This window comes from Ursus arctos, unplaced genomic scaffold (assembly GCF_023065955.2).
Source record: "Ursus arctos isolate Adak ecotype North America unplaced genomic scaffold, UrsArc2.0 scaffold_8, whole genome shotgun sequence".
Classification (NCBI taxonomy): Eukaryota; Metazoa; Chordata; class Mammalia; order Carnivora; family Ursidae; genus Ursus; species Ursus arctos.
Genome location: NW_026623100.1, coordinates 1,950,407 through 1,975,097, shown reverse-complemented (window position 1 = coordinate 1,975,097; position 24,691 = coordinate 1,950,407). Strand labels below are relative to the sequence as shown.

The following is a 24,691-nucleotide window of genomic DNA, read 5'->3' as shown; positions in this document are numbered from 1 at the left end:
TACAGCTATTTTAAATTTCTTTCCAGATACAGAAATTATGCTTCTTACTCATCTTATTTTTATGTTACAATAAGTGTGAACATTTAGAATATTTTCTAAATGGGGGGTGGTGGTGGTGGTGGTGGGTCCTTCATCATTTTGTTTTGGCGGAAGTAGGACTAGAATGGCCTTGCTGAACCACTATGTGGTAAGTACTTCAGGCCTGAAGTGGCTTACGTAGGTGTTGATTAACAACCCGTATTACAACCATAGTTGAGCTATGAAGCTTTGAAGACAGATGGCTTGGGTGCATTTAGACCCTGGCTCTTCTGCTCGCTGTGACCTTGGGCAAGTTTCTTAATCTCTCTTTGCATATGTAAAATGAGGATAATAATCCCTTAATTCATAGGGTTTTTGAGGATATTAAAATGAGATATTATGTAAAGTGTTTAGAACAGTGCCCAGTTGGCACATTAGTAAATGCTTGATAAATGTTAGTCTCCATCATCATCATCATTATTGTTAACATCATTTGACACATTATTTAGGAATGAAGAGGAAATTTATTCTATACATTTATTGTAGAATTGGATTTTTAAGATTTTGTTACTAGTTAAGGCAATTTCCATTATATGCCAAGAAAGGAGTATAACTGTAAGTATCTTTGTAAGTAATGTCTTCTTTTACTGCTGTGGTACATACCCTGATGATATCTTTACCTTATAATGCTTTACCTTATAATGTTTGTGGTTTGTGAGAATTGGTTGGTATCTAGTTATCTGTAGTTTTATAGACAACCTACAAAAATTTTTAACTTTTTTTTCTTTTAGGGTCCAGTTTATGGCATGAATAGGCTTCCACCTCAACAACATATATATGCCTATTCCCAACAGATGCACACACCACCAGTCCAAAGCTCATCTGCTTGTATGTTCTCTCAAGAGATGTATGGTCCTCCATTGCGTTTTGAGTCTCCTGCAACAGGAATTCTATCACCCAGGGGTGATGATTACTTTAATTACAATGTTCAACAGACAAGCACAAATCCACCTTTGCCAGAGCCAGGTTATTTTACAAAACCCCCAGTTGCAACTCATGCTTCAAGATCTGCAGAATCTAAGGTTATTGAATTTGGAAAAACTAATTTTGTTCAGCCTATGCCAGGTGAAGGAATAAGACCGTCTTTGACAGCACCTGCGCATACAACACAGCCAACTCCTTTTAAATTTAACTCGAATTTCAAGTCAAATGATGGTGACTTTACCTTTTCTTCACCGCAGGTTGTGACACAGCCCCCATCTGCAGCTTACAATAATAATGAAAGCCTTTTAGGTCTCTTAACTTCAGATAAACCTTTGCAAGGAGATGGCTACAGTGGACCAAAAGCTACTCAAACCATTGGACCTCGAAATACGTTCAGTTTTGGAAGCAAGAATGTGCCTGGAATCTCATTTACTGAAAACATGGGTCCAAATCAGCAAAAGAATTCTGGTTTTCGTCGAAGTGATGACATGTTTACTTTCCATGGTCCAGGGAAATCAGTATTTGGAACACCTGCACCAGAGCTGGCCAACAAGAGTCATGAAACAGATGGAGGGAGTGCCCATGGTGACGATGATGATGACGGCCCTCACTTTGAGCCTGTGGTACCTCTTCCTGATAAGATTGAAGTAAAAACTGGTGAGGAAGATGAAGAAGAATTCTTCTGCAATCGTGCAAAATTGTTTCGTTTTGATGCAGAATCCAAAGAATGGAAGGAACGTGGAATTGGCAATGTAAAAATCCTAAGGCATAAAACATCTGGTAAAATTCGCCTTCTGATGAGACGAGAGCAAGTATTGAAAATCTGTGCAAATCATTACATCAGTCCAGATATGAAACTGACACCAAACGCTGGCTCCGACAGATCTTTTGTATGGCATGCTCTTGATTATGCAGATGAGTTGCCCAAACCAGAACAACTTGCCATTAGATTCAAAACTCCTGAGGAAGCAGCACTTTTTAAGTGCAAGTTTGAAGAGGCCCAGAACATTTTAAAAGCCTTAGGAGCAAATGTAGCTACAGCAACAAATCAGGCTATGAGAATTGTAAAAGAACCCACAAGTCATGATAACAAAGATATTTGCAAATCTGATGCTGGAAACATGAATTTTGAATTTCAAATTGCAAAGAAAGAAGGGTCTTGGTGGCATTGTAACAGCTGCTCATTAAAGAATGCTGCAACTGCTAAGAAGTGTGTATCATGCCAGAATCTAAACCCAAACAAGAAAGAACTCCTTGGCCCACCATTAGTTGAAACTGTGTCTGGTCTTACTGTTGGCCCAGAAAATACTCCAGATAGATTTGCATCAATGACTCCAAAGAAAGAAGGTCACTGGGATTGTAGTATATGCTTAGTAAGAAATGAACCTGCTGTATCTAGGTGCGTTGCATGCCAGAATGCGAAGGCTGCTAACAAAAGTGGATCTTCATTTGTTCAGCAAGCTTCCTTTAAATTTGGCCAGGGAGATCTTCCTAAGTCTGTTAACAGTGATTTCAGATCTGTTTTTTCTACGAAGGAAGGACAATGGGATTGCAGTGTATGCCTCGTACAAAATGAAGGAAGTTCTACAAAGTGTGCTGCTTGTCAGAATCCAAGAAAACAGAGTTTACCTACTTCTTCTGTTTCAGCATCTGCTTCTTTTAAGTTTGGTACTTCAGAGATAAGTAAAACCCCAAAGAGTGGATTTGAGGACATGTTTGCTAAGAAGGAAGGACAGTGGGATTGCAGTTGCTGCTCATTACGAAATGAAGCAAGTGCTACAGTATGTGTTGCTTGTCAGAATCCAGGTAAACTGAGTCTATCCACCTCTGCTGTTCCAGTTCCTGCCTCTTTTAAGTTTAGTACTTCAGAGACAAGCAAAGCTCCAAAGAGTGGATTTGAAGGCATGTTCACCAAGAAGGAAGGACAGTGGGATTGCAGTGTTTGCTTAGTGCGAAATGAAGCAAGTGCTACCACGTGTGTTGCTTGCCAGAATCCAAGTAAACAAAACCAGCCTACTTCTGCTGTTTTAGCACCTGCCTCATCAGATACAGGCAAGCCTCCAAAGAGTGGATTTGAAGGCATGTTCACCAAGAAGGAAGGACAGTGGGATTGCAGTGTTTGCTTAGTGCGAAATGAAGCAAGTGCTACCACGTGTGTTGCTTGCCAGAATCCAAGTAAACAAAACCAGCCTACTTCTGCTGTTCTAGCGCCTGCCTCATCGGATACATGCAAGGCTCCAAAGGGTGGATTTGAAGGAATGTTCACCAAGAAGGAAGGACAGTGGGATTGTAGCATTTGCTCTGTGCAAAATGAGAGTTCTTCCTTAAAATGTGTGGCTTGTGATGCCTCTAAACCAGCTCATAAACCTATTGCAGAAGCTCCTTCAGCTTTCACATTGGGCTCAAAAACTAAGTTAAATGACTCTTCTGGAAGTCAGGTTGGAACAGGATTTAAAAGTAACTTTTCTGAAAAAGCTTTTAAATTTGGCACTGCAGAACAAGGATTTAAATTTGGGCTTGTGGATCAAGAAAGTACACCTTCATTTACATTTCAGGGTTCTTCTAATACAGATTCTAAGTCAACAAAAGAAGGATTTAGTTTTTCTGTCCCTATGTCTGCTGATGGATTTAAATTTGGCATTCAGGAGCCTGGAAATCAAGAGAAGAAAAGTGAAAAGCCCCTTGAAAATGACACTGGTGTTCAGGCTCAGGATATCAGTGGTCAGAAGAATGGTAGTGGTGTGATTTTTGGTCAAACTGGTAGCACTTTTACCTTTGCAGATCTTGCAAAATCAACTTCAGGAGAAGGATTTCAGTTTGGCAAAAAAGACCCTAATTTCAAGGGATTTTCAGGTGCGGGAGAAAAATTATTCTCATCACAAAGTGGTAAAATGGCTGATAAAGCTGACACTTCTGCTGACCTTGAGAAAGATGATGATGCCTATCGGACTGAGGACAGTGATGACATCCATTTTGAACCAGTAGTTCAGATGCCTGAAAAAGTGGAACTTGTAACAGGAGAAGAAGATGAAAAAGTTCTTTACTCACAGCGGGTAAAATTATTTAGATTTGATGCTGAGATAAGTCAGTGGAAAGAAAGGGGTCTGGGGAACTTAAAAATTCTCAAGAATGAAGTCAATGGCAAACTGCGAATGCTGATGCGAAGAGAACAGGTACTAAAAGTGTGTGCTAATCATTGGATAACAACTACGATGAACCTGAAGCCTCTCTCTGGGTCCGATAGAGCATGGATGTGGTTAGCGAGTGATTTTTCTGACGGTGATGCCAAACTAGAGCAGCTGGCAGCAAAATTTAAAACACCAGAGCTGGCCGAAGAATTCAAGCAGAAATTTGAGGAATGCCAGCGACTTCTATTAGATATACCACTTCAGACTCCTCATAAACTTGTAGACACTGGCAGAGCTGCCAAGTTAATCCAGAGAGCAGAAGAAATGAAGAGTGGGTTAAAAGATTTCAAAACGTTTTTGACAAATGATCAAACAAAAGTCACTGATGGAGAGAGTGAAAGCTCTGATGCAGGTGCTGCCAGTGCCTGCGATACAACCAGCAAGCCAAATCCCGAAAACACGGGGCCCACACTTGAGTGGGACAACTATGATTTAAGGGAAGATGCTTTGGATGATAGTGTGGGTAGTAGCTCTGTACATGCTTCTCCATTGGCAAGTAGCCCCGTGAGGAAAAATCTCTTCCGCTTTGGTGAGTCAACAACAGGATTTAACTTCAGTTTTAAATCTGCTTTGAGTCCGTCTAAGTCTCCTGCCAAGTTGAATCAGAGTGGGACCTCAGTTGGCACTGATGAAGAGTCTGATGTTACTCAAGAAGAAGAGAGAGATGGACAGTACTTTGAACCTGTTGTACCTTTACCTGATCTAGTAGAAGTGTCCAGTGGTGAGGAAAATGAACAAGTTGTTTTTAGTCATAGAGCAAAACTTTATAGGTACGATAAAGATGTTGGTCAGTGGAAAGAAAGAGGCATTGGTGATATAAAGATTTTACAGAATTACGATAATAAGCAAGTTCGCATAGTGATGAGAAGGGACCAGGTATTAAAACTTTGTGCCAATCACAGAATAACTCCAGACATGACTTTGCAAAATATGAAAGGGACAGAACGAGTGTGGGTGTGGACTGCTTGTGATTTTGCAGATGGGGAAAGAAAAGTAGAACATTTAGCCGTCCGTTTTAAACTACAGGATATTGCAGACTCATTTAAGAAAATATTTGATGAAGCAAAAATAGCCCAAGAGAAAAATTCTTTGATAGCACCTCACGTTTCTCGATCAGCCACTCCCAGAGAGTCGCCATGTGGCAAAATTGCTGTAGCTGTATTAGAAGAAACGACAAGAGAGAGGACAGATTTAATTCAGGGTGATGACACAGCAGATGCAACTTCAGAAGTTGGAGAAGCATCTAGCACGTCTGAAGCAACAACAAAAGCAGTGGTTTCTCCTCCAAAGTTTGTATTTGGTTCAGAGTCCGTTAAAAGTATTTTTAGTAGTGAAAAATCAAAACCATTTGCATTTGGCAACAGTTCAGCCACTGGTTCTTTGTTTGGATTTAGTTTTAATGCACCTTTGAAAAATAGTAGTGAAATTAGTTCAGTAGTCAAGAGTGGATCTGAAAGAAAAGTGGAACCTGATTGTGAAGAGTTGAAGAATTCAGATAGCAGACAATCTTCAGATGGCAAAGTCAAAAATCTCTTTGCTTTTCCAAAGGAAGAGTCCTCAACTAATTACACATTTAAAACACCAGAAAAGGGTAAGCACTTAGTCTTTAGTATAAGTAGAATTTTTCTTCCATTGATTTGTAAATATTTTGCTTAATGCATACACTCTTTGTAGGATACTAATATTTTAGTAAAGGTTGGATCATAAACATAGTGCTTTGTGAACAGCGAAAAAATAATGGTACAGATTTTTTTTCTCCCTAAATCTGTTTGCCTATGACTGTTTAAACAGCAACGGAGAATGTGGGTGTAAGTTTTTTAGGAGATTTGACTAACTGGAAGATACTTATATCATGTTTAGTGCAGAGAACAAGAAACTAATACAATACCAAAGTTTAGTGACTCATGTACTTGAATCAAGAGCATTAGCTCGAGTTTGATTTTCTTTTTAAGTGTTCATTCTTAAATGTATTCTTGTCACTCAAAAAACATGGTACTAAGATGTTTATATGTTATATAAGGTAGTCTTTCCACTATTTATTAAATGAGCAAAGAATGAAACTACCAGGATAAATGAATATGTAAGACAGCCAAATTGGTATAAATTGAGGGACTCCGGCTTTTTATATTTTAAAATTACATTCACTTTGATTCTCAAAATGTTCAAAAAATGAAATACTCTTTATTTTCTAGGATTTAATTTTAGCCTTTTTAAATCTAATCCAATGGCTTTTTGGACCAGCATCCCTTCCTCACAGCCTGAGAACAAAGGTATAGAGCTAGTATTCTCAGTATGAGATGCTGTCAGGTTTTTTAAGCAGCTGGTAGTCCTTAGCAAAGTAATTGGCTGTATGAAATTAAGTACTTAACACTAAAGTGTGCATGTTAAAAGAATGCCTGTTTAAACAAGTACTTTTTTTGACTGGTGGTGTATAACACCCTTTAATGCTGTTTTGGGCTTTTTTTTTTTAATGTACTTGGATGACATGTTTTCTCACTGTTGTATAGCATTATTTCGAGCAGATCCATTTGATCTTTACCTTTCGCTGCTTTGTACTTCATTATTCTCTTATTTTCAACTCTGCTTAATGAAGACCTGTTTTTTTCTAACATTTATCTTTAGCCAGGATGTCTGCTGGCATGTATACAGATGGAACAGTGTTTCCCTTTAAGGTTATCCTTTTGGACAGGGCTTAGAAAAATTCCTATTTGAAAGTAGATGCCATTTTTAACAGTCAAAACATTACATACCTGGTATGTTATAAAAGTAAATTTTGGTATTAGAGTGGAATAATAGAAAGTATAGGGGATCTGTTGAAGACCTTCAAGAGCAAGGTTAAAGGAAATGAAAACTCTGTTAGGGTCTAATAACATCTTGAGCGACACAACTATGTTCAGTGATAAAATGACAGTCCTTGATTTGGGGACCCTTTACTCAGTCACAATACTAGCTAAAGAAGCTTTTAACCCTCATTCTTAAGGATGTATTCTTTGGGAAATGTGAAAAGTGTGGACTTTTTCCTATAAATGACACATACTTGCATGCATACTCTGGGACCCTAAGTTAAGAATCCCTGGCCTAAGAGCAGATATGTAGGACAAAGAACCTTATTCTGTTTCAAGTCCAAGAATGTCACTGTCCCAAAGGACCTTAGAGATGGAGGTTTCAAACACAAGGAAACTGAGGCCTGAGCGGGCTATCTGAAATTCCCAAGTTGTCTTTACCAGCTAATAGCAGAATTGGAGTAAGAATCTATATCTTAAGAGTATTGTAATTGATACGATGTTTTTCTAATTAAGGAGAGTAAAAGGCAAATATAACATTGTAAAAGGGCTCCAGTTATCTAGATCAGATCAAATATGACCTGTGTATGTAATTTAGAATTTTCTAATAGTCACATTAAAAAATAGAATAAAAAGAAACAGGTGGGAAAAAAAGCAGGTGAAATTAATTTTAATAATCTATTCAGTTACATTATATCTGAAATACCATTTCAAGTTCTAATCAGTATAAAAAATAATGAGATACTTCATAGTCTGTTTTTTTTTTTTTTTTTTGGTACAAACTCTTCAAAGTCCAGTGTGTTTCTGTTTTTGTTTTTGTTTTCTTTTAAGAGAGAGAGGGAGAGCCAACAAGAGTGTGCTTACAAATGGGAAGGGCAGAGAGAGAGTGGGGGAGACAAAGAATCTCAAGTAGACTCTGCACTGTGTGTGGAGCCCGACACAGGGCTCAATCTCATGATCCCGAAATCAAGACCTGAGCCGAAATCAAGAGTTGGACAGTTAACCAGCTGAGCCACCCAGGTGCCCCCAGCATGTATTTTTATACTTGGAGCAGGACTCAGTTTAAACTAGCCACATTTCAAGTGCTTCATGGCCACATGTGGCTAAGATACCATATTGGACAGCACCAGTTGGTACACGATTTGTTTTATCTGTTCCTTTTGCCGGATATTTCTCTTTATAGACCACAGTGTATTTTAAGAATCCCTTTTTTCTTTGTGTTTTGCTTTTTTTGTTGTTTTTCATCTATAAAAATCGTCTAAGATTCTTACAGTATTACTTACCCCTAGGATAACAGTGGTTTTAATTTAGTTTTATATGTTATCATGCTTGGAAATATGCAAAACTGGTTGTAACTCTGATCACCTGCCATCTTTGGCAATTGGTAACTTTCCCTTGTAGGAACTAATCAAGGTTAGCTTTGCATTACTTTCATATTTATACTAATCTTTGCTTATGATTTCTGTAAGTTTTTTTGGTTGTTGCAAATGCATGGGTATTTGGCTAAACTGTTGTTTGGTATGCCAAATATGGTTATGGCAGCACTATTTAAATACCTTTTACAATTATAGCCATTAAAAGTAATTTTTTTCAATGATCAGTGAGTAAATGGCAGTATTTTTTTGGTTTTAAATAGATTCTGTGTTCGCTAAGGGTTTTGACAGAACGTTAAATTAGGCTTCTAATTCTTCACAGAGCTCTGTCCACATCAGAGTTTATGTTTTTTCATCACTATGCTATTTTAACCTAAAGATAAGTTCCATGGTTTTGTTTTCAGTTACGATATTGATGTTAATACCTATTTAATATCTTGTCTTTATAATTTTTTTGACTTGTTTTATAGCAAAAGAGAAGGAAAAACCTGAAGATCCTCCCTCAGATGATGATGTTCTCATTGTATATGAGTTAACACCCACCCCTGAGCAAAAAGCTCTTGCAAGCAAACTTAAACTTCCTCCAACTTTCTTCTGCTATAAGAATAAACCAGATTATATTAGCGAAGAAGAAGAGGATGGTAAGTCTTTTGTTATTTTAAACACATTCTTTTCATGCTTAGTAATGGGGGTTATGGTTAAATTCTTTTAAGTCTGCCTCTTAGAACCCTTATAGGTAGGATATTTATTCTCATTTTATGTGTTGTAAATAGTCAATGGATGTAATGATTGAAACAACTGCATTTATTAAGTGAGGATTTTGTGGATGGCATCCATAAGCTGAGCAGGCATTTTGAGACTTGAAAGCAATCCTAATTTCCTTGTTGACTTAGAGGGCTGGGAGAGTAATGAGACAGGTGGGTGTTTGATTATGGAAAACTTTGTGAGCCATATCAGAGTCTTTAAGTAGGGGAGTTCCATGCTCAAAGTTTCAGTAGGACCAGTTGAGTTTAGTGGTGTAGAGGATTGGGTTGTGGGATGTGGAGATTGGAAGATGAGCTAAAATGATATGGTAGAGTAGCTCAAACAAGAGGAGAGCCTGAATGAAATTTCTGTAATGACAGGGAGGCATTAGGAATATAGAATTGGCAAAATTTTGTGTTCTTTCAACATGGGGAGTAAGGGAAAGTATGAAGTTGAAGGATAATTCCTAGATTTCTGGCTAGAAAAATTCTGAAACTTATTAGAAATTACTTGTTTAATAAAATCAATTAAACTTTAAGATGAAGATTTTGAAACAGCTGTCAAGAATCTTAATGGAAAACTGTATCTGGATGACTCAGAAAAATGTAGACCATTAGAAGAAAAGCTAACAGGTATGTTAAAGTTACTAATTATAATGCTCTTACAAATTTTATTTATTCATTCATTCATTTGAGGGAGAGAGAGAAAGGGAGGGGGAAGGAGCAGAGGGAGAGAGAAAATCTTAAGCAGGCTCCGTGCCCAGTGCGGAGCCTGATGCGGGTCTCAATCTCAGAACCCTGAGATCATGACCTGAGCCGAAATCAAGAATCAGATGCTTAACCAATTGAGCCACTCAGGTACCCCACTAGTTACAATATTTTAAAAAATTTTTTTAACAGGAATCTTCTAATCTGATCATTTTTATAATTACCAGTTTTACTTATATACTATTTCTTTGGTGTTCTAAAATATTTGAAAATAATATGAAGTGTAAAACATTGTTTTCTTGGTGATCCTTGTTCTCCATTACCACTCATAGGTATTGCTATCTGGGTCTGTAATCTGTAGATTATATTGAGAACCATTTTGGAGAGTAGTTGGACTTCTTGTAACTTTCTTTTGCTTGTGTTCTGTGGGATTTTCAGATAATGAAAAAGAATGTGTTATTGTTTGGGAAAAGAAACCAACAGTTGAAGAGAAGGCAAAAGCAGATACATTAAAGCTTCCACCTACATTTTTTTGTGGAGTCTGCAGTGATACTGATGAAGACAATGGAAATGGGGAAGACTTTCAATCAGAATTTCAAAAAGTTCAGGACTCTCAAGTAAGAGCACCCATGTGTTGTGGCGAGAAAATGGATTAGGATCTACCAATCAGCTTTGACCAGAGAAAGAGGAATTTTGTTCTACATAGAGGACTGTAAAGGTTCACCCCCTATGTATATGTTGGATTTTTGTGGGGATGGGAGAGATGGACTGAGCAGATATCCCTAGGAGTGTTTACCGCAATACTAAGAATGATATTAAGTAATTCATTTTTCATGAAGTTGGTTTATTCTGTGGTGGGCAGAGTGAATAGGAAATAACATTTGAGACCTAGTTCCCTTGGCCTATACCTTACTTTGTCAATTTCATGATTTGATTACTTTTGTAGTGATAATTTTAGTAACTATCAACACCTTGGTTATCTTTTTTTTTTTTTCTGATTGAGGTTTGTAGTTTTTATTTTGTTATATTAGTCACCATACAGTACATCCCCAGTTTTTGATGCAATGTTCCATGATTCATTATTTGCGTATAACACCCAGTGCACCATGCAATATGTGCCCTCCTTAATACCCATCACCGGCCTATCCCAATCCCCCAACACCTTGGTTATTTTAATTTGTATTCCACAGAAAATAGAAGACAAGGTCCCTGTCTAGTAATTGTTTACAATCTAATATTGGCATGTATTCACAATGTTCCCGCCCCCTGAAGTAATACTGTTTTGTTGTTCTTTTGTTTTGTTTTTGTTTTTGTTTTTGTTAGAGATATGGTTAAAATGAAGTAGAGCCCTGGAATTAGTTACACACGTATTGGTTTATTTAAAGGCTATGTGACTAGAGAGAGATGTGGTGTAACACATGGACCGAGTCTATAAGAAATTTATTGTTCTTCATAATCTGAGTGAGGAGTCTAACTGGCCACCTGGGATGTGTAGGTTTAAACTTAATTCATCAGTACACATATAATTAATGACCATGAGCTGATGTAACGATACCACTTTCTCATTTATAACCAAATAGATTTATTTGTGGAAATCGGAAGTTTTTGCAGCAGTGGCCTCACCATGTTCAGTCTAAAGTGTATTTCAAATCACTCAACAGTTTCCCTGGACTCATTGGAAGTACATGGTATTTAATGGCTGTTACTTTAATTCCTAGCTGCTAGAGGCTTTATCATGTAGTTAGTCATTCAACAAGTACAGTATAGTCATATTAATAAAAATTTGGATTATACAAAAATTTTTTTTTAAAGATTTTATTTATTTATTTGACAGAGAGAGAGACAGCCAGCGAGAGAGGGAATACAAGCAGGGGGAGCGGGAGAGGAAGAAGCAGGCTCGTAGCGGAGGAGCCTGATGCGGGCCTTGATCCCAGGACTCCGGGATCATGCCCTGAGCCGAAGGCAGACGATTAATGACTGAGCCACCCAGGCGCCTCTATACAAATTTAAACAGTGATTTAAACATGGTCTCTTATGTGCAAAACTTACAATTAGTTATTGATTTAAAATTTATTTTAGAACTTTAAAACTGAAAAATAATTTCGGTACTGATGCACAGACTGAATTGTACATCATTTATTCTTTTTCTACCTTGTGGTGCCACTTTAGCTGGCACACAAGGACTTGGTATCTTTTGGCAGTATTTTGTAAACCACGCTGTCTTATAAGAGTTGAAATACCTTATTTGAGGTGACAATTGTATTATTTTAAAACATTCATCGTTGTTTTAAATTAAAATATCCTGTAACACTCTCATAGTGTTCATTAAATAGTAGTACTAGTGGCTATCCAAAAATACTTTTGGTACCAAAGTTAAATATGATAAATCTCTATAAAGGTTGAAAAATGCCACAATAAAGTATACATTTTGGAGGAGAGCAGGTACCCTTTGAAACACAGAGATGAAACAGAAAACTAAAAACCATTAAAGCTCTAAAATATGCTCTGAGAAATGTAGGTTTACACTCTCGGAATGCATTGTTCCTGCTTTACCCTCAGTTTAATTCATTTTGAATATGATATCCATTGCATAAAGTGCCTGTGTACTCTGTTTATAAGCGTTTACTGTGAGCTAGCACTGTGCTGACAATCGGGGATACAGTATTGAACAAAACAGAAGTAATTTGATTTGTTTGTGTTGAGCTTTCCATTCAAGGACTCTAAGGTGAGGCTGCATTAGGAACTGAATTAAAACCCCTTCCCCTCACCCAAGCAATCTAGCCTACTTTTTTTGGCTAACCTTTATTGTGATATAATTCACATACCATATAATCCACCCATTTTAAAGTATACAATTCAGTGGTTTTTTTGTATATTCACATGGTCGTGCAACCATTACCACAATCAATTTTGAAGAGTTTCATCACCCCAAGAAAACCTTTAACCTCTAGCAGTTACCACCCTTCCGCATTTCCCCCTAGCTCCTCCAGCCCTGGAAACCACTGATGGACTTTCTGTCTCTATATGTTTGCTTATTGTGGACATTTCATATAAATAACTCATGATGATATATGGCATTTTGTGTCTGGCTTCTTTGACTTAATGTTTTCAAGTATACCTACATTGTAGCATATATATGCATTTATTGATTTTATGGCTGAATAATATTCCATTGTATGGATATACCACATTTCATTTATCCATTCATCCGTTGATGGCCATTTGGGTTGGTTTTACTTTTTGGCTATTAGGAATGATACTGCTGATAGCATAAGACATTTGACACATAGAGTGAATTTTCTTTTCCTTGTGCTTCGGGTATGTTAAGGACTTTGTTCATTTGTGGTAATTTTTTTTAACTTATAGAAGTAAAATTCACTTTTTGTTGTGTGTGTATGTGTGTCTGTTTTCTCCAAGTTTTTACACCTGCCTGAATTCTTGTAATTCCCACCACAGACGGGATATATAGAATAATTCTAACACCGCCCCAGATTTCCTTCATATCGTCCCTTTGTATTCAGATTTTCTCCTACCTATGTCTTTTAGCAACTGTTGATCTGTTTTCGGTTTCTATATTTTTGCCTTTTCCAGACTACACATAAGAATGAAGTCCTACAATATATAATCTTTGAAAATGGCATTTTTCACTTAGCATAATGCCCTTGAGATTTGTCCCAAGTTATTGTGTGTGTAGTAATAGTTTGTTCCTGTCTGTTCCTAAGTAGTGTTCCATTGTGTGGATATATCACAGTTTACTCGTTGATCCATGGAAGATTGTTTCCAATTTATTTTGCTCTTTTTCTAGTTTCTTAAAGTGAAACCCTGAAAGACTGATTTAAGACTGTTGTTCATTTCTAGTGTATTTAATGCTGTTAAGTTTTTTTCTAGGAACTGTTCAGCTCCCTCCCCAAACTTTTACTATGTGGTATTTTCATTTTCATTCAGTTAAAAATATTTATTTTCCTTATCTATTCTTTTGATACATGCATTAGATAGTATGTTGCTCCCAAATATTTGGTGATATTCCAAATATCATTCTGTTATTGATTTCTAGTTTAATTCCATTATTGTCTGTGAATATATTTTGAGTAATTTCAGTGTAGGCTTAATTAAGGCTGTTTTGGTGATTGTTGTGCACTAGGAATGTGTAGTCTGCTCTTTTGGGGTAGTGTTCTATGTTAATTAGCTCAAACTAGTTAGTTGATGCTGTGTTGTCCAAGTCTTAATATATCTTTGACTAATTTTTTGTTTCTTTGTTCTTTTTATTACTGAGAAGACTGTTGCTAGGTATAATTGGAGATTTGTCTGTTTCTCCTGTTAATTTGTGCTTAATGTACTTAGTTAGAAAGTGTTCCCTCTGCTTCTGTCTTCTAGAAGACATTGTAGGAATTGCTATTATTTCTTAAATGTTCGATAGAACTCACTACTGAAACCATTTGGTCCTGGAAGGATGTTAATTGATTGGTGATACATTTTCTTTAATAGGGGTAGGCCTATTCGGATTATCTATTTCTTCTGTGAGTTTTGGTAAGTTGTGTCTTTCAAGGAATTGGTCCATTTCATCTATTTTATCAAATTTGTGGGTATTATGGTGTTCATGAAATTCATTAAAATTTATTACCCTTTTAATATCCATCCCTTAAAAGTGAGTAGTGATGGCTCTTGTTTCATTGTTTTTTTTTTTAAGATTTTATTATTTATTAGAGAGAGAGCATGAACAGGGAGAGCGGCAGAGGAAGGGGGAGAAACAGACTCCCCACTAAGCGGGGAGCCACATGAGGGGCTCAATCCCAGGACCCCAGGATCATGACCTGAACGGAAGGCAGACGCTTAACTGACTGAGCCCCCCAGGCGCCCCTTGTTTCATTTCAGATATTAATAATTTGCATCTTCTTTCTTGTTTTCTTGGTGAACCTACCAGGGGTTTATCGGTTTTTATTGATCTTCTAAAAAAATCAGCTTTTGATTTTGTTGATTTTTTTCTCTATTAATTTCTTGCTTTATTGATTTCTGCTATACTTTTCATTTTTTCTTTTTGCTTTAATACTATATTGCTTTTTGTTCTCTAGTTTCTTAAGGTGAAAGTTCTTTGATTTTAGATCTTTTTTTCCTTTTCTTAAAGATTTTATTTTTTTTTGAGAGAGAGGGAGAGAGGAGGAGCCCAGGGGAGAGGCAGAGGGAAAGGGAAAAGCAGACTTCCCACTGAGCAGGGAACCAGATGCGGGGCTCAGTCTAGGAACCCTGTGATCATGACCCCAGCCAAAGGTAGGTGCTTAACTGACTGAGCCACCCAGGCACCCCATTGATCTTCTTAATATATGCATTCAGTACTGTATAAAGTTTCCCTTCCTTGCTTTTGTTGCATTTTATAAGTTTTGATAAGTTGTTTCATATTTAAAAATATTTTTAATTTATCTAGAGACCTTTGGATACATGTATTATTTTAAAAAGTGTGTTGTTCAGTCTCTAAATATTTGGGATTTCTCTAGCTATATTTCTGGTAATAATTTCTAGTTTAATTCCTTTGTGGATCGAGTATATACTTTGTTTGATTTCTGTCCTTTTGAATTTGTTGAGGTGGCGTTTTGTGGGCCAGAATGTGGTCTTTTTTGGGTAAATGTTCCGTGTGAGCTTTCTGTTACTGTATTTTTCAGTTATAAAATTCCCACTTGACTCTTTTTCTACCTCCAGTTTTTTTTTGCTGAGAACTTGTTATCTTTTCATTTGTTTTGAAGAGTATTTGTCCTTACATCCTGGAGCACTGTTACAATAGCTTCTTTAAAGTTTTTTTCTGATCAGTCAATACATGGTTCATTTCATGACATCCCCCACCCCCTGGCCAGGAAGAGTTGGCTTTTTTTGGGACTTTTTTCCATCTCTGTCATTGGCAGCTTCAGTTTTGGAGCTGCTCTAGCACCCAGGTTGGAATATAGGTTGGTGGGGAAGGAAAAACCCCGGGAGGTTCCTACCACCAGTTTATACCTCAAGTCTTGGAGTTCTTAATCCTCCTGCTTTCATCCACCTTTCAGAGGCTTTTTGTACTTGCTTTATCTGTTTCAGTCCAGTTCATTCGTAGGCATTGGGAAAGATAGGATGGAGCATGGAATGGGAGAGAGAGGGTGAAGTGTGCTTATTCCATTTTGTCCAGAACACCCAAGTCCTCAATTTCTTTTAAAATAGGGTATGTGATCTGTTTTGTCAGTCAGTATTTAATGGCATGGTTATTTGTTACTACTTCTTTGCAGAAATCCCAGAATGCGGAAATAACTAGCACGACTGACAGTGTGTATACAAGTGGGACTACAGTGACTGTACCATTTTTATGTAAATCTGAAGAACCTGATTTTATTACCAAATCTGTTAGTTCACCACCTATTTCTTCTGGAACTGTGGACAGACCTGTAGATTTGTCTACTAGAAAGGAAAATGATGCAGATTCTACAAGCCAAGGTAAAATTTGATATGTTTATAAAAAACCTTCTAGGCATACATTGTATAAGGTGCACCTACCTACATGTGTGTTTGAGAAAATAGACTCAAATGTCAATTCTAAAAACTCCCTTCCCTTAAAAAACACATTTTGAAATGTATAAAAGGGCATGAGATATTTGTAATAATAACCAGAAAATTATACTGCCTTGTCAACAAAGATAATAAACATGTATTTTTATTGTTAGAATTATAGTTATTAAGGAATATGAAGCATTGTGACTCTGACCTTTCTACCTGAGAATAAATGACAGTAGTTTTGTTTATGTGGAGATTTTCTTTGTGATAATGGTCTCATTTGAATATTATATGAATTATCATTGAAGTATATTATAATTTATATATGAAGTAATTGTAGATATTACCATAAGGTGGTTAAATTTTTGATACTACTTCAATGTCTTTTTCTCTACCTGCTTCATTAAATTAATCAGTTATAGTAATTAAGATCTGATATGCTTTCCTCCTTGTTTTTCCATTTCAATTGATCTTAGAAGGGGGGAATCTTTTATGATTATATTCCTTTATAATTGCTTGTCTGTATTACCTAATTTGTTTCAGAAGTAGTCTTGAATAATGCATAGTTACTACAATTATAGGCACTTGAGAGTCTTAATATGTTAGAAGAGGAAGTAATTTCAGACCTAAAACCTCATATGCTTTCAGATAATGAAAGTAAGGCTTTAGGACTCTCAGAGATCATGTAGCTACACATTGTCAGAATTAAGACCCCCAAACTCCTGGTGACCGTAGAAAAGTAAGCTGTTCATTTTTCGTGAGCTTATTTAGAATAGAGAACAGAAAAATTCTTTTATGTAGATCTTTCCTAAAACCCTACCTGCGAATGAATGTTAGTTTTAGATTATAGAAGACTCTATAAAGCAGAAACTGTATAGCTCTATTATCTGGCTTAGTATAGATCTACATTTCATTTTTAAAAAAGATTTTTGGTATGCTTTTTGTGTAGTTTTCCATGAGAATAGAACCTGTAAACTTAATACTGAAGAAGTTCAAAACTGGGTGTATTTTGTAACTTTTCTTTAGAGAAATAACTGGAAGACAGACACTGCACACCACACACCCAACCCCTTTGGTAGCATAGAACATCCCACTCCCATTCCTGCTGGGTCCTGGGTAAAGTTTTGATGTTCATTATATATTAAATGAAATATTAAATTATTCTTTTCCTTTTGCCAGTGGAAAGCAAAACAGTTTCATTTGGATTTGGCAGTAGCACAGGGCTGTCATTTGCAGACTTGGCTTCCAGTAATTCTGGGGATTTTGCTTTTGGTTCTAAAGGTAAGATCAGGAGGAGAGATTTTAATGATCATGTTACAGAATCAAGCACAACTGAAGAACTAGTCCTTTGCCACAGTGTTGTGACTAAGTTGGACATTTCTTCCGTCATCTCCGCCTTCCATTTTGTTTAGAGTTTTAATAAGGAAGGGCTTCTGTATTTTACTATTATTTTTGACATTTATTAATATAAACCATAAAAATTTTCTTTTAATTCACTATAAATCCTATTGATAGTCTTCCCCATCCTGAAATGTAGAACCAAAAGTTTTGGAATTACCTTGATTTTGGTGCATTGTTCTTTTAATTATACTTTTGGATTTGGTTTTTGTTATTATTTCAAGATTTGTGCATCTGTGTTTTTTAAGGAGATGATTTTATAGTTTTCTATTTTTCTAGTTTCCTTGATTGAGTTTGAATATAAGGGTTGTGCTAATTTATCATGATAAATTTATGGTTGGTGAGGTTTCCCATCTTTTTCAGTGGTTTTCTGTTTTTAGTGCATTTTGTATCATTTGTAGCAAATAATACATAACTTGATTGTTTCAAGTTTATTGGCATATTACTTTCTCATTCTTATAATGACTTTCACGTATCTGATTATAGCACCACCTAAGTTGTTCTTATACAAGATGCTTGATTTGTGGAATAAATTTTATTGAAGATATATACTTACATGATTTATCTAATTCATAATAGTGTTCTTCCCTCTCACATGCTTACACTTGTTTCACAGCACCCTCCACTTACAGAAGCACATGTAAAACTTTCAGAAATTACCTTCAGGTATTTTTTGTTATGCTGGAATTCATAGCTTCACTGATGTCAATTTGCTTTATTTTTGTTTTAATGCCTGAAGTCAGAGGATAATAAGCCCTATAGTGGTTATAGTTATCCACACACACACAAAATTTCCAAATAAGTCGATGTGTTAGGTTGCTTGTTATTCAGTGTAACCTTTTCAAAGTCCTCTATCCCTACTGTGCAGTTAAGTGTGAAATAGGCTAGACTCCAACCTCATGACATTTACTCCTTATCACCACTCGTCATTTTTCAGTGAGACGATTCACCAAGCTCTTTGTTCAGCTACCTTTCTTTCTTTGTTTTGATCTTAGATCTGACAGGAATTTGTGCTGCCTTTTCAAAGAAGTACCTTTTGGTTTTGTCAGTTCTCCGTTTGTTTGTGTTTTTGATTTATCTTTAGATTTTGTCATTACTTTTCTTTAAATTAGTGTTTTTTTTTTTAAGAGGTCGTAAATGTCACCAGGATGTGGGTATCGTTTTTTTTTTCTTTCTTTCTTTTTTTTTTTTTTTTTTAATAACTTGTTCCTGGCATTGTATGGACCTTTCTGATTTTAAATTTTTTGTTGTAGTTGGTTTTTTAAGTTCAGAGGAATCTTTTTTCTCCTTGTTAACTTGCATATTCTTTTTTCTGTGGTGATTCTTTTTTTATCTGTTCATTTTTATTGTGATTTTGTTTCTTTTTTTTCAAAATTCATTTTCTTTGCAAGTTCTATTCACGTAGGTCTGCTAATCATTCCATGTCCGTTGTGTAATATTTAATATAGAAACTAAGAGAATAATAAGGGCGTTCCTGTTTAGAAATCACCTGCCTTTGTCAATAATCACTATTTTTATCATATTTCCTTCAGATTTTGTAACGTTTTCATTAAACCTGGACACGTAGTGGAAGTCTCCTATGTACTATTACCTAGAACTGTTATTGTGAAATTGATATTATTGACATGTGTATCTTTATATTTTTACTGTAAAATTCTTCCTCCTGGTCTCTTCAAAGCAGTGGTTTTCAGAAAACCCTTGGCTTCGTATTAGAATTTCCTGGGAGGTTTTTTTTTTTTTTTAAAAAAACACCTATTATATTGGGTTCTCTTGGGCATGGTAGCCCAGGCATTGATATCTTACAAAAGTTCCTGTGTGATTCTAATAATTTGTTAAGAACCATTGAGACATTTTGGAATTTTCTTCCATACCTCTCCTAGGGTCTTTGGGGATAATTAAAAATTTTTCTCTGCTTGGGAGTTCCTGAACCAGTTTTGTTTTCTCTTCTTCTTTTTTTGTTTTTAAGAGAGAGAGATTGGAGGGGCGCCTGGGTGGCACAGCGGTTAAGCGCCTGCCTTCAGCTCAGGGCATGATCCCGGCGTTGTGGGATCGAGCCCCACGTCAGGCTCCTCTGCTATGAGCCTGCTTCTCCCTCTCCCACTCCCCCTGCTTGTGTTCCCTCTCTCGCTGGCTGTCTCTATCTCTGTCAAATAAATAAATAAAATCTTTAAAAAAAAAAAAGAGAGATTGGAGAGAGAGAGTGTGTGTACACATGCAAGTGGGGGGCAGAGTGAGAGGGAGAGAGCATCTTAGCTTCACGCCCAGTACCAGAGTCTGTTGTGGGGTACGATCTCACAACCCTGAGATCATGACCTGAGCCAAAATCAAGAGTCAGTTGCTTGACTGAGCCACCTAGGCATCCCTCTTTTGCAATATCTTCCTAAGAATTTTTGTCTTCTGTCTCTTTTTAAAGTTTTTTTTTCCTGTTTTTTTTTCTCCCCACTAAATCTGGCTTTGAGGGAGTTACTGTTAAATAGATACTCATTTTGTGCTCTCTTCAGGGTGCTGAGTTACTTTTTGAATGATCTGTGATATTTTTGCCTTCTTAACAGTTTTTAGCACTGGATGTAGGTAGAATTTTCTAAGGTAGTGATTCATCAACAAGTGATGAAAAGTTAAGAGGTGTTTCTTTCCTCTAGGATAGTGAGGAATGTATTAGCAGGCTGGGCCATCTCAGTTGAGATGGGGATGAAGAAGTAACTAGTTTTCATCTTCTTCAAGGTGTAAGAGAGAGTAACAGTCTTTGTTTCTATGCATGGGAACAGGGAGTCTTCAGCCCTAGTAGCCTACTATCCCTTGAAGATAGCTGGAGTCAGTGAGCTTCTCCTGGTGCTACCATCTACCACCTGGCCAAGAAATCTAAGCTGCAACACAAGTTACTTCAGGAAGAAGTTGAGGTAGAAAAGCTATAAACATGTGATTAGGCTTCAGAAGTAGCAAGTGTCCCTCTTTGAGAGGACATTTTTAGGTTCAGAAGTTATTTTTCACATGTTGATAAGTATTTTATGAAGTTAAAATTACCGTTGGAGCTGAGCTAATTTTTCAAAGTTCCAAGATACGTATTTTTAAGAACATGTTTCATTACTGGAAGTTCTTGGGTAATTTAGTAACATGAAATTTGCCTAAGGTTCAGATGATCTTATCTTTGTAGCTCAAAGCATAAACAGTACTAAATGTACTGTGTGCCCACTATATGAGTTAAACTTGTCAGAGTAATATAATTTTAAGCATTTTTACTAAAAGTATATGTCATATCATTGGAAATTATAGGCCTCAAGAAAGTAACGGGGATTAAAAGCATATAAAATTAGATACCACTGTTTAAATATCCTAATTTATTCATCAGATAAAAATTTCCAGTGGGCAAATACTGGAGCAGCTGTGTTTGGAGCACAGTCCACGAGTAAAGTTGGCGAAGATGAAGATGGTAGTGATGAAGAAGTAGTTCACAATGAAGATATCCATTTTGAACCAATAGTGTCATTACCCGAGGTAAATATTAAAGAATGGAACGCTTACTAATAATTTCACATTTTAAGTTAAAAACTTGACGTAGACTTGACTTGTAGGACTAATTTTGTTCGCATTTCTTTCAGAATATTTACCCTTCAAATGGAAGCTTTTTATTATTTATTTTATATATATATAATAGATATATATGTACTTTATATGTTATATATATATATATATAAATTCTACATGAAATTGTTGGGAAGAACTATGTTTTTCCATATGTTTTTAGAATATCTTGTTTTCATAACATAATTCTGGGAGTAAAAAAGTATCCAATCTCTTACTTGCCAAAATTCTTTCAATAAAAAGTTAACTACATTTGCTGGACAAGAATGGTATTTTAGGCAAATTACTTTGTCAGTTTTCAACTACAATCAGTAGTTAATATTTCTCTTTAACAACACTTTTTGAAACCTCTTCTGTCCTATAAAAGAATGTATTTACTTTCCAAAAGGAGGAAGAATACTATATAAGAGGAATAGTCATGACAGATCATTACTGCTTCATCCAAATCAAATATATTCCTAGCCCTGGGATATTACCAGTTATCTTGATACTGTAGTTCAAATTCCATTAATGTCATTGCAAAGACAATATCATGAGGAATTTGGATCTTTGGAATTTGTTATGTAATATGTTAAAAGCAGCAGCTTATAATTTTATCTGTTGTCATAGGTAGAAGTAAAATCTGGAGAAGAAGATGAAGAAATTTTATTTAAAGAGAGAGCCAAACTGTATAGATGGGATCGAGAGGTCAGTCAGTGGAAGGAGCGTGGTGTAGGAGACATAAAGATTCTTTGGCATACAATGAAGAATTACTATCGGATCCTAATGAGAAGAGACCAAGTTTTTAAAGTGTGTGCAAACCATGTGATCACAAAAACAATGGAATTAAAACCCTTGAATGTTTCGAACAATGCTTTAGTTTGGACTGCCTCAGATTATGCTGGTGAGTTCTACATTCAAATGCTACTTTTCACTTTTTTGGACTTTTCTAAAATCCATAACAAATATATAAGACAGTTTATAACCTTTATTTTAATATTAAGGTCCATCCCTGTGTTGTTTTGTTGTTTAATAGATGGAGAAGCCAAAGTGGAACAGCTTGCAGTGAGGTTTAAGACCAAAGAAATGGCTGATTGTTTTAAAAAAAAATTTGAAGAATGTCAACAGAATTTATTGAAACTCCAGAAAGGACAAGTATCACTGACAGCAGAGTTATCGAAGGAGACAAATCCTGTGGTGTTTTTTGATGTTTGTGCGGATGATGAACCTTTAGGACGTATAACCATGGAATTATTTTCAAACATTGTTCCTCAGACTGCCGAGAACTTCAGAGCACTCTGCACTGGAGAGAAAGGCTTTGGCTTCAAGAACTCCATTTTTCACAGAGTAATTCCAGATTTTGTTTGCCAAGTAGGTATTTAATTGTATATCACAGTTGAAGTCTAGAAAAGTGAACTATACTAACTTGGGAAATTTGAGTGTTTCTCTTCACCTGGAATTTTCTTAAGATTTCTTTAGCTTTTTTGTATATTAGTTGGTGTCACCACCGAACTTCTGTCCCCACAAAAACTTTCAACCTAAAATGATTCAAATTTCTAAGACCTTGAAACATGCTAGAAGTTGAAGGTTTCAGGAAAAAGACCTTTTCATTTTTGTCTTTCAAAAATGGGTATTTCTTAGTTTTCAAACCACATTCTCAAGGGAGCTGTTTTTAGGACTAATGTGTAGTGATAGATCTGTGTCTATTTTATTATTTTATTTTTTTAATTGAAATCTTCTTTCAGGGAGGAGATATCACCAAACATGATGGAACAGGAGGACGGTCTATCTATGGAGATAAATTTGAAGATGAAAATTTTGATGTGAAACATACTGGTCCTGGGTTACTGTCAATGGCCAATCGAGGTCGGGATACCAATAATTCTCAGTTTTTTATAACACTGAAAAAAGCAGAACATTTGGACTTTAAGCATGTAGTATTTGGGTTTGTTAAGGATGGCATGGATACTGTGAAAAAGATTGAATCATTTGGGTCTCCTAAAGGGTCTGTTAGTCGAAGAATTAGTATCACAGAATGTGGACAGATATAAAATCATTGTTTTTCATAGTAAATTCTACCTGTATAAACAGTTGAATTGAAGCTTAGCTGTTGTGACAATATGGTAATTATGTTCAGCTTTTGAAAATGGACGTTTCCAATGTATAAATGTAAAATTGCAGCTTATAGCTGTTGTCACTTTTTAATGTGTTATAATTGACCTTGCATGGTGTGAAATAAAAGTTTAAACACTGGTGTAAATCAGGTGTACTTGTGTTTATGTACTCCTGACATATCTGTATTAAAATGGAATAATACTAATCTTGTTAAAAGCAATAGACCTTCTCAGACTATTGAAGGAATATGATATATGCAATTTAATTTTACCTTTTAAGATATTGGACTTCCTGCATGGATAAACTTAAAATTTGAATAAAGGGACCACAACTTGGATAATTTTTATTTTAGATTTGAAATATATTTGGTAATTTTAATGATTGGTGTGCTCATTTATGCATAGAGACTCACTTATGAATGGGTAGAGCCACAGAGGGTAGAGACTTAACCAAAGTGCTCTTCTATAATCCTTGCACCTCCTGTATAGTTAAATTAACTTTTAAGTAGAGTACCTTCTTTTCTTAAAATGATATGTAGTTTCCTGTGCCCTTTCAAAGGTATTAAATTAATTTTTACATTTTAAACAAGTATTTCCTTAGTTTTTTTGTTGGTTTTTGTTTTTTAACTTTTCTGTCATCTGTTTCTACTACCTCAGACTGCAGCTTGGTTCTGATAGAACTTGAATTTTTCCTTGCAGTTATTGTGATAAAGTATGACTATTTTAAAAAGGTCTATACCATGTTCTTTGGTTAAAGATTTGCTTTATACTAGATTGTTGCAGTACCTTTTTCTGGTGAATTTTGTAGCAAAAATAAAGTGACAATTGTTAACAGCCATGACATTTAAAAAATTTATTACTTGTGCATCTAGTTGTTTGTTCATTCTAGAGCCAAAGTAAGGAGGACAATTAAGGTTCTGTAAATCAGACTGCCACATATTTCCAAAGCTCCCAAGAAAGCGACTTCTTTTCAAGTTTGGTACATACACACAAAATTTATTTGGAAATGACTAGTATCAAAAGTTAGGCAAACTGCTAAAAAGGCCGCAGAGGGGCGTGGCCAGGGGGAGAGGGGGAGATGTTCTCATCATCCTATTGAATATAAAGCTACAAAGAATCTAGAGCACAAAATTTTGTGTATTCTGATTACCAACAGTGACTGCCTTCTACCCTCCTGTGTTCTTCCCATCTCATTTTGTTTAGTGAAAGACAGTGGCATTATTCCGCTGTTTGGGGATTTGGAAATAGGTTATCATATAATACCTGTTCAGCCACCAGATAGAGGAGGAGGGGGATGTCATGTGTGGTGTGTATAAT

The 24,691-nt window shown here is 36.0% G+C and overlaps 1 protein-coding gene across 6 annotated transcripts in view; it reads left to right on the top strand.

Moving 5' to 3' along the window:
- LOC113267793 (E3 SUMO-protein ligase RanBP2) overlaps positions 1 to 24,230 on the top strand; it is a 77,825-nt gene extending 53,595 nt beyond the window's left edge. For 3 of the 6 annotated variants that reach the window (XM_044379114.3, XM_057308951.1, XM_057308952.1), the window contains 11 exons: positions 810 to 5,781; positions 6,383 to 6,460; positions 8,817 to 8,987; positions 9,630 to 9,722; positions 10,236 to 10,414; positions 16,043 to 16,247; positions 17,484 to 17,585; positions 21,049 to 21,194; positions 21,891 to 22,164; positions 22,297 to 22,631; positions 23,006 to 24,230. In XM_044379114.3, coding sequence (XP_044235049.3) covers positions 810 to 5,781; positions 6,383 to 6,460; positions 8,817 to 8,987; positions 9,630 to 9,722; positions 10,236 to 10,414; positions 16,043 to 16,247; positions 17,484 to 17,585; positions 21,049 to 21,194; positions 21,891 to 22,164; positions 22,297 to 22,631; positions 23,006 to 23,311 — 6,861 coding nt within the window. In that variant the 3' untranslated portion in view covers positions 23,312 to 24,230. The remainder of the gene's footprint in view (positions 1 to 809; positions 5,782 to 6,382; positions 6,461 to 8,816; positions 8,988 to 9,629; positions 9,723 to 10,235; positions 10,415 to 16,042; positions 16,248 to 17,483; positions 17,586 to 21,048; positions 21,195 to 21,890; positions 22,165 to 22,296; positions 22,632 to 23,005) is intronic. The other 3 variants (XM_044379124.3, XM_026516005.4, XM_048222542.2) reach the window with 3 other exon arrangements.
- The last annotated feature ends 461 nt before the right edge of the window (positions 24,231 to 24,691 follow it).